At 31.3% G+C, this 10747-nt stretch overlaps 1 protein-coding gene across 1 annotated transcript; it reads right to left on the bottom strand.

Moving 5' to 3' along the window:
• Positions 1-1865: 1865 nt before the first annotated feature.
• On the bottom strand, positions 1866-4202 carry LOC123301141 (putative uncharacterized protein DDB_G0277255). Its single transcript, XM_044883875.1, has 3 exons — positions 4124-4202; positions 3690-3952; positions 1866-3497 (listed from the first exon to the last, which is right to left on the bottom strand). The coding sequence occupies exons 1-3, from the start codon at positions 4200-4202 to the stop codon at positions 1866-1868; spliced, it is 1974 nt and encodes a 657-aa protein (XP_044739810.1).
• Positions 4203-10747: the final 6545 nt, after the last annotated feature.

Genomic DNA, 10747 nt, shown 5'->3' with positions numbered 1-10747 from the left:
TCAGATCTCCGTCGAGGAATATCATTGCTAACTTACCACTTTAACCGAATCCAAATGAACAGACGTATAACATGGAAGAGACATGGGATTGTGGGAATAATTAAGGCCAGGGCTTTCCGTGTTCAATGATACTCATTCGCATATCTTTTTATTCGATAACGGAGGCAGATTGTTAAACCTATAATTTTCAGTATCTAATTAGGCCAAATAATCTTTCTTATAGTTGGCGACTAAATTAGAAAATAAATTCAGAATGGTAGACCTACGTTTGGTTTTACGAAGTGCATCCAAATCTTAGCAAGCAATAATGAGAAGACTTGAAAATATGTGCAAAAAAGTTTACGTGTTTTTTTTTTTCGAAGATATTAATTACAATATAATAAGAAACTTATAAAGTATAATATCACTTAAATAGAAATATGGCCGATATAGTCATAAGTGGTAGTCAAAGTCAATATTATTTAAATTTAGCTTTGCACCATGGTATTTTAATCATCAAATGCATTACAAATACACTGCTAGTGACTATAGTTGTATGAAGCATTAAGAATTTGTGTTGGAAATTTATGTGAAAATATAATAACGTCTTTCTCATTAATGTAATTTTCGTTTGAGGCTAGTATTGAAAATATTATTTTGCTCTAAGTTTTGTGTTAATCAATGAAAAAACACTAGATTTTTTCGATAAATTTTTTTTAGGAGGAAACAAATAATCAATTAACAATGGATCAGCCTTATAAAATTTCAAATGGTCTGCTTTTATGTCTTGGGAAGTATAGACAAAAGTATTTCGAAAATTCTAACTTCGAAATACTTTGTCTCAACAAGCAATGAGAAAATGAGACCATTGTATTAAAAGACAAGAGTTTTCTACAAGAGTTTTTCTTTCTTCCCCAATATTTTCCTTTGACTAAATTTCTCAAGATAGTTGCGATAAACAATTAAATGTTTATTTGGACGTTGGACGGAACATACTGAGAAGTTTTGTAGGCTCATCCATTGGCATTGAATATATTTAGTACGATTAAAATACTTGACTTCTACTATTTAATCTTTTTTCTTTCTTATGATACAGAGCCCTCAGTTTCATCATTAGGAACGATTTCAAAATTTAACAGTAGGCAGAAAATTCAGATTGTTTGTCGCTAACATATTTTGTATGCTAAAACAATCTAAAACCTTTCCATGCCTGCTTGCTCATCTGAACTATCCTGACTGGTCTTTGGCTGGTATACTATTTCATCGCCAGTAACCACAAAAAAAGAGAATGAACTGAAGGTTTCCATCTAAATGTACAGTAAATAAAAGCAGAAATTTACAAGAGAGGCATAGCTATCGTGCCGCCAGAAGATCTTGCTCTATGTCGCTAGAGGTTCAAAAAAGTGACAGATTATTGGCCGCACGATCGTTTTCTCTCTTTCTACAGAGTGGACAATTTCTTGAGGGCATTGCTTAGTCCATTCTTTATGTCTGTGAGCATAACCAACCAGAAAATTTCTATAAAACTCGTCAAATAGTTTGTCCTACTAAATAAACCTAAAAATCATAGAGTTTTATTTTTCTTCATCTTTGCAGAAACTGTGCCACATGTTTTGAATACAGAAACTATTTAGTTAGCCGAATACGAAGACTTTTAAATTCAGTAAGCAGCCTTTAGATTGCATTCACTTTTCTAAGTTTAGCTTGTATTAATGCCCGTATGCTTTATCAGAATTACTTAGGCTTTGTGTACCATTATCTTTCTCGCAGGAACGATTATTCGTCCGGCTGATTAGGCTTATTAAATATGATCTGCTAATGAATTTCATTCAAATATAGTAGCATTTAAATATTTTAATCGTACACTTAATTACAAAAAAAACAGTTTATACAACTTGAACAGTTGCAAATGCACTAAACGTAACTTTCTTTTCATTACTATTCTTTTGATGTTTTTGCCGATCATCACTTTTTTTAATAACACTTTTTAAATTAGCACCATGATGATGATTAATATTATTATTATTATTAGATGTTTGATTTAAGTCATTATTATTTGTACCATAACGACTTGTTAAATTGGCAACATTTGTTTTATAATACAATTCCCCTAAACTATTACGTCGATGTTTTGATCCACCATTCATAGATGACGTTGATATTGATTGGGTGGATGACGTAAGTGTATTATTACTACCACCATGATTATTACGATGTAATAATTTATTTGACGACGTTCCATTTAAATCGTTATTATTATTAATAAACCTATGATTCGTATTCACAACATTTGTACTAAACTCTTTTAATTTCTGTGATAAACCAAATAAACGATTTGATATTGTATTACTATTGGTTTGTGACGATAAATTATTATTTACAGTTGGTAACGTGTGTGTTGAAAAATTATTATAACGTTGGTGACTACTGTTTGACGTATTATTCGACGTAAAAATTAATGGAACACCATTTGAATTTAGCGTCGTTGTATCAACATATTTATAGGGGTTATTTTTTTGATAACGATTCTCTGATCGACTTCGTATTGGTGGCATTATTTTTTTTGGTATTCGTGGTACAGAATTTGTCCATTTATTGGAATTCTTTACTTCACGACTTTTACGATTTAGTGTAGCCGCTGTATACGCTCGATGATGATCAATGTATTCTGTATGGAATTCTGATCCAGACGATTGATTTTTAAATGAATCGTATGACTGTGGTTGAACGGGTTGTGAGACAATTTCGGGTGTAACAACGGTGGTAAGTACCAACGACGAAGGTTGCTGTTGCGACGCAACATAAACCCAATTTGAATTATAATTGTCTAATTTATTTGTTTCGAATGTTGTGAGTTTTAAATTTGATTGAGGTGTTGGTTCAGTTTTTTTGTTGGGATCAACACTAACTCGAACATATTGACCTTTCATTACATTCGGAGGAGGTGGTGCTCGACCTTTTTGCTTACGTCTTCGTTCGGGTTTCTTTGGAGGATCGTCACTTGTTGGTGCATCTAAAATATCTTCCGCGGAATGCCATATTTTTTTCAAAACCGGCGAAGACGATGCGGTTGTTTCCTCTTTGTGATGTAAATTAGTGTTAAGTGTTTTAATTTCCTTTGAATCAATATCACTTCGAATTATAACGCCATCAATCTCCTGCCGTTGACGTAATGGTTTCTTATATTGACTATCATCTAATAAATTAGAATTTGATCTTGATTTTTCCACACTATGAGTTGTACTTACTGTCCTCGTCGTATTGTTGTTATTGTTATCTTGATTTAATAAATCTCCATGGGAATTCGATCGTAATTTTGTTAAATTCGATAATTTAAAATCAAATAACAAATGACGATCCGTGTGAGTATTTTCTGGTGTATTTATACTTATTATACTGGACGGTTGACTTGATTGGTTTGAATTGTTACTAACAGATGCTGTTGTAGAATGGTGATGATATAAATGGTTTGAATCCCTACTAATTTCAATATGTGTTACACCATTTTTATCAGTTCTCTGGACTAAATTAAATTTATGATTATTTTGTAAATTTTTATTAATAACAGCATTATTTAATGAATTAAATGCGTAACGTACACGATCGTAGTTTTCAATTGTTAAAAATTCAAATATTAAAAATTGATTTTGTTCATTTGTTTTATGTACAAATCCAATAATTTTTGGAAAACGGATATTTGTGTAACATACAAGGCTATCTAATTGAAAGTGTTCTATTTTTGGTGTTTCAATTAATTTTTGTTGACTATTTGTATTGACTGTTGTTGATGAACTATGTTGTAGTTCTGTATCAGAACTATCTGAGGCACTAGAACTATTTGCACTATCACTATTATTATTATTAGCAGTACTATTTATTACATTTGTTTGATTATCACTAAATATATTTACACTATTATCACTACCACCGTCACTTGACAATAATGATGCATTATCAATATCCGATTCGAAACCTTCATCAGTTGGTAATAGATTTTTGTTATTGTTATTCGTATATTGATTTATTGTATTTATAATATGCTGTGTGTTATTTAATTTCGTTATTGTTAATTCATGTTTTCGTGATATTATTATTGAATATAATTCATTGTTGCGGTCGTTTGGGGTACGTGATGATAACAAACGTTCAACGATTGTTGTTAATATTTGATGACTACAATTTGTTACCATTTCACGACCAATTAAAAATGCTGTTGGAGACATTTTTGATGTCTGCTTGGTGTGTTGTGATATTAATGGTTTTTGATTGATGTTTTTCAGTTTGGAATAATTGTTGGATGTTGATGATGGTGGATATTATCCATTTGTTCAATGGATTCCATTTTCTGAAACAAAAATAATGAAATAAGTATCAAGGCATTATGTATTGAGTCCTTAAATATGAGGCCAAGGTTGTTTGATTAGGAATTGTTATGAGGTTTATAGAATTGTTCAATATAATTTTTTTTTATGCTTATACATCAGGCTCAGTAGCCAAGCGAGTTAAGGCGTCCTTATTTGTTTTGATTACTGAATCCAGGACGCGTAGAGTGGACAAAGATAGTTAATGGGACGATAGATATCACACTTCTCTTGGATAAGAACAGACTCCACAAACATCATAAAATTTATTGTATTATCGGGTATAAATTAAAATTAATAATGTAGAACAAAAAATTCATTTCAAGTAGATTAGGCAACTTTTGATGGTGAATAGCAGCTTTATCCCTACCCCTTCTTGTTTGTCTCATCTATCACGGAATCTCTAGGACATACCATGCAAAACAAATTATATTCGCCTGAGCTCAGTTTCAGTTTTTGACCCAAAAGACTAAGACTTTATCATCACTAATTGAAAGTTAGTAAATGGCCACTGGTGTACTTTGTGACCCTTCAAATTTATTCTTGTTTTTACTTAATTGCATTCTTAATTTGAGATTGTTTTCATCAACCCACAAAAAATTAAGCAAATAAAAAAAGCGTAAAATAGTTAACGATATTTTATGTATTACTTCTAAATTCATATTTCGTAATTTTCGATGATTTCCAATTTTTTAATTTTCTATTGACATGAACTGTCATGATTGGTGGTTAAGAACTACGTTCTGTTTGAAATAATACAGAATTAGTGGCAGCAGTAATAATAGAGCTCAGAGTAAGTTGTTATACCTGCAATTCTTTGAATAACCAAGCTGGTAGCAGAGCGTGGTTGTAAAGAAAGTTGTAAGAAAGTATAGCGAGGCTGTAATGCCTTGTGCTTTGCGTTTCCATTGCAAAGGTACTTTTTTCAGAGAGACAGAGAGAGTGATTTAACACGAATTTATTCTTCGTATTTCTAGCAGTCTGCGTGCTTCTACTATGAACTGATTATTTTATTTTATATTCATTTCATTAAATGTGTTTCTTTCGAAGAAACCAATATGGGACGTAAAGTTAAAAGTCATTACTTCATAGTATTTACAAATATATTCATAAATATTATCTAAAAGGAACCACCTGGACACTAAACGCAAACCAACCGTTATTTATAATATACTCCTTATTCGGTTGGTACTTGGTATGTATAATATTTTATCTATTACTGCACATCTAAATTTTTATTTTTTAAATTTCTGTTCATGCAACGATACAATATATGAATATAATATCTATTACTACTTTATACTCAAAAACCTACGTGTATTTTCTAAACCAGTGATGCAGAACTATTTTTAAGTTGTGGTACGGCTAGAACTAGCCACTATCATAGTATTATACTTTCTGGGTGCATGATAATATAACGTTAAGGTTGGCATTACTGATATATTTTATATTGGTTTTATAAAAATAATATAACTGCAAAGTTTATATTGCTGGATACTACATAGAAATATTTCTCGTATGATTTATCACTGGTGAATGTGTGAATAACATCGACTCGGTGTCTCGAAGTACATTGACTCTTTGAAAAATTTGATAAACATAACAAATTCTGTATTGAGTTTCATACATTCGAGGGAAACAAAATAGACTGTAAGGCTTTTTGCAGGTGTATAGAATTATTTATCGTATGATTTATTAAAAATGAATGACGTTTGAATAACATTAAGTTTTTATTTTCGAAGTACAATGACTCAATGAAAAATCTGGTTAAACATAAGGATATAATTAGGTGGTTACATAAGTTACTATTGGGGGGATGTTATATATTTAGGATCGATGGCAACGAAATGGGGATTTCAGTGGCGTATGTATGTCAATAAATCCATAGTATGAAATTTTGATAGGTGGCTTCTGGTGGTGTATATAGGGTGCACGGAGTTTTTTATATCAGTATGTAAACTTTGACTGACTTAAAAAGTTGTCAACCGATTGAGCCAACCGTTCCAATGAACTAGTCGAAGAGCTCAGAGAGAGCGTTTCCCAGAATCTACAAAAGCATCGTCACCGCGGTCAACATTTTAGCGTGAGTGGAACCACTTTGATGAATTTTGAAGGATGATTTGCATTTGATTCCGTATAATGTGAAATTAACCCAAAGAATATCGTCCGGCAACAAAATCATCGCTATACCATGCGAGATGCTCGCAAAAGTAATGGAAAATACAGCAAGGTCACATTTTGTTTTGGCCGATAAAGGCAGCCATTTGATTGATGTTGTAATTAATCCAAAGTTAGGCCAAATAAATTGCAAAGGACCAAATTGAATAAAAATACCTCATATACAGAAATCGGTTGTTGTTTTTTTTTTAAAGTTATTCAATGTTTACATACCGCCATAAGAAATGGCGCACCCGATTTATTAACTGACTTATGAGCGGGCTGTTTGGATCAGTTGATATATGTGTGAATTAAGACTTAAGATGGCATTCCAATGCCGCAAATCACTTTCGTTTTGTGATTGAAGTTTCCTGGTAGACGGAATATTAATGATTGAGGTAGATATTTTTGATCGTATACTTGGGGCAGGAAACATAAGCTTTTTAGTTTAATTCGACCTTTTTGATTTTTTTTTACATCTTTAAGGTTAAATTTCTCAATTTGATAGTCGTTTGATGTATACATTGGCCGTTTATACTTTATATATATATGGTTTTTTATATTATATGGACTTCTATGTGTGTTTTATATATTTTATTATTATTATTAATCTTTTTAAATTCCTTAAGTTACATCCAAGTGTAACAATAATGATGTAGAGTAAGAGCCAGCGCCTGCCAGACACACATTAAAGTATAAAAGCTGAAATTTTTTTTGCGTATTCTCACTGGTGTAGGGACCAATCTTTGGGGGCTACAAACCTTGACTAACGGTTCCTTCGGTAGGTAGCAGGTAATCAGGGGCGCAGTACCCGAGCTCGCTCACGTTAAAGTATAAAAGTTGAAATTCACACAGAGTGTTCAAATGACCATTTTAAGTCAATATTGAAAAAGACATATCAATCCATCCAACTAACATTAGAAGACATATCGGTCAAATATTCAATAAGTAAATCGTCATAGTTGTATAAGCCATAAACGGTTAGTGATACAAAAAAAATTAGTTTACAAAAAAGTAGGTAATTTAATTATCTACAATAAAAGTTATTACCATTTTTGGTCTAAAGCGCACGGTTATGGAGATATAGCCTAAAACGGTTTTCCTTAAAATGGAGGCACTTCCCCCGCTTATTTTTGTAAGGATTTTGTGCTTATACATTCAGTACGTGATACTGAACATTTTTAAATAATAAAATAACTCTTGCAGTGAAATAAGTTCATAATCATGGAAGAATTGTGTATTTTTGCATTTGACCTTCTACCACGTCTGGGGGAGTGTTAACCCCTTCGGATTGATCCGTCTTTTTCAATATTGACTTAAAATGGTCATTTGAACACTCTGTGTGAATTTCAGCTTTTATACTTTAACGTGAGAGAGCTCGGGTACTGCGCCCCTGATTACCTGCTACCTACCGAAGGAACCGTTAGTCAAGGTTTGTAGCCCCCAAAGATTGGTCCCTACACCAGTGAGAATACGCAAAAAAAAATTCAGCTTTTATACTTTAATGTGTGTCTGGCAGGCGCTGGCTCTTAGTCCAATGATTATTATTATTTTTATTATTATGATTTTATGAAAGTTTTTTTTTTTTTTTTTTTTTTTAAACTTCAATTTTTTTAAATAATTGCTGCGTTTTATTGTACTTCCAATATGTGTTCAATCTTTCTACCTCTATATACATACAAGAAAAGAGTATCGATTAAACCAAGAACCAAGCCCGCCAAATATTCGTTGAATTTCTTCAATATGGTTTACCCTTTAGAGTTAATGACTTCATAAACGTGTTAATAGTTGTGATGGGCTGTTGTAGTGCATGGTATATGCATGAAGGAGGTGCACTCAGCCTCTGAAATTGAGGAGCTGATAAATGAAATTATCAGCGGAAAGGTGGAAAAACACATATATGGTATCACAATGGGCTCTATAGCCTAAGTGTGTCCTTCGCGGGCAGCCAATATAACCTAAACTTACCTCAACTAACCTATTTACTGTACATACTGAAGGCATCACTGTACATTCTATATCTATACGTATTGGTTTACAACATATTTTGACTCCTTCTTCCCTTTTATTTATAATAATTCACTTCTTTTTATAATAATTTTTATTTATTACCAATTATTATGTCTATAGATTATTACTTCCTTCATGGTGTACGAACTTATTTAATTATTGTTATTATCGATTACAAAAGTAAATTTTTATTATAAAAGAAATTATATTAATCAATTTTTATTGTTGAAAAACTATTAAAATGTTCAAATAATTTCTTCAGTATAATGGATTCGATTTTTAAAAAAAGTATCAAAATAGAACATGAAATAAGGGCAAATGAACGTCCTCATGGCAAAAGCTTGAAAATGACCGAGAAGATCAGACATCGTTTCTTCCTCCTTCATACTGTTTCAGGTTCTGCAACAAACATAATGCATTGGCAGGCCCAGTCGTTCCTACTGCCTGCAGCATGCTTACCTGCATTATGCTTACTGCCTAACCAGTAGCCTGTAACGGCCGCAAAGATTTTGCTTATAGAGGGTCTTTGATGCAATATAAGATATTCAGAACGCCTACGATTGTACTTAGACCATATTTATCTTGTAGTACTACAAATACTTTCCCTCCATCTAAGATGGCTGACCTTTCATAAGATATCCAGATTCAGAGTAGCTTGCAGTTCACAAGCGGAACTCCTGAATGCTAATTGATGCTTGTGCCATTTAACTTTGTTTAGTTTAAAATATAATGTGCAATTTACTTAAAAGTTAAATTTGTATACTTTTCTGAAAATTTAACAGAGTAAAAAGTAATTTTAAAATTGGTGGATTTTTGTTTTTTAATTCGTGCACTTCTCTGCTTCACCCTATTGTTTAAACTTTTGATAAATTCTAGGAAATTCTAGGACCATTGAATATTCTAGGAAATTCCGATGTCTACAAACGCGCTAGAAATGCCACAGGACTATCGTACGTCAGAAAATCTTGACATATAGGCATACCATTTGTGAACTGTCAGCTAATCCTCAATAAAAACATTCATTAAAATGCCTATACTTAATGGAAAGAGAGCCTATATAATAGAGTAGAGGCTGTTAAAGTACCCTGGTAAACAGCTTCCTCCACTGCAAAGAAGTGTTTATAAAATAGTCTAGTTAGTCCATTTTCCACGAACACGATAACTAAAAAGCAAAATGGAAATTATTTTGAAACTTAGTTTAAAAGAAAAGCAAATAAAAAATTGAAAATACAATAATAGAGTACCAAAAAAATGGTCTATTTTTAGTTCTTATGAATGCTCATTCAAAAGTTACTAAAAAATATATATTAAAAATCTTACCTAAAATAAAAAACGCACAATAATAATAGACTTCGATTTTATTATAAATAATATAATAAATAAAATATATTATTATAGGGTACTAGGTGTATGTGTATGTATATGTGTATTGTGTTCAAATTAAAACTTGGTCAAATTTCACTCTTTTGATTATATAGAATCATCTCACCGAAACAAAAATAGTTAACAACTAGATATAATCTATCATTCATCTATCTACTATCTAACTATATTACAAACTTACTACACTTGTACTTGTATGTACAAGATGACATAAAAAAGGTGGTCTGTGAATCGTTTAAATTTGTTTACCATTTATGTATGCACCATGTTACTATTTTTGATAAATCTTGTCTGGCGGCTGTTGATAAAAAGGCTATTGTTCAATAAATACTCTTGCTTAAGATGATTGTAAACCTACAGTATTGTATAACAGTTTTGATTTACGATACATGCATATAAACCAAAAAACTTTTTAGTCAATTAATGAGTTATTCTTGGCTTTACAATACCACGCAACTACAAAAATATATAATATATTGTATGCAAGTGCGACTTATAAATTTGATAATATAGATATTGCTCTTTAATCATCAACACTCTAACTATATTCGTCTCTGTTCATCAAATAATGAACTCCTAATTAAATTAAAATTTTGTTGCTATATCATCGGCAACCTTATACTTTTATAGTATTATTATAAACTACAAGATTGTTTAAATATTTTAGATAGTTTTTTTATCACACTCTCTAGATTTTTTGATATATAGAAATATCCAATTGAAAAGGATAATCTATATGATTCATCATTTTTTCTGTCAACTTTGAACGATAAAATAATAATAAAAAGCTCGATGACCTGGGAATTTTTTGTGAATTTTGGAAACTTTGTTAATCAAAAAATGTATTCATAAAGTTT

This window comes from Chrysoperla carnea, chromosome 5 (genome assembly GCF_905475395.1).
Source record: "Chrysoperla carnea chromosome 5, inChrCarn1.1, whole genome shotgun sequence".
Taxonomy (NCBI): Eukaryota; Metazoa; Arthropoda; class Insecta; order Neuroptera; family Chrysopidae; genus Chrysoperla; species Chrysoperla carnea.
This window is presented reverse-complemented; position numbering and strand designations above follow the sequence as displayed.

What these genes read in the sequence shown, in the direction of transcription:
- LOC123301141 (XM_044883875.1), bottom strand. Translation starts at nt 4,202, where the DNA reads ATGTCTCCAACAGCATTTTTAATTGGTCGTGAAATGGTAACAAATTGT. An exon ending in ATTAACAACAATCGTTGAAC is followed by an intron (nt 3,953 to 4,123) that starts GTTTGTTATCAT and finishes CAACTGATGAAG; the next exon opens with GTTTCGAATCGGATATTGAT. An exon ending in ACTTTCAATTAGATAGCCTT is followed by an intron (nt 3,498 to 3,689) that starts GTATGTTACACA and finishes AATTTAGTCCAG; the next exon opens with AGAACTGATAAAAATGGTGT.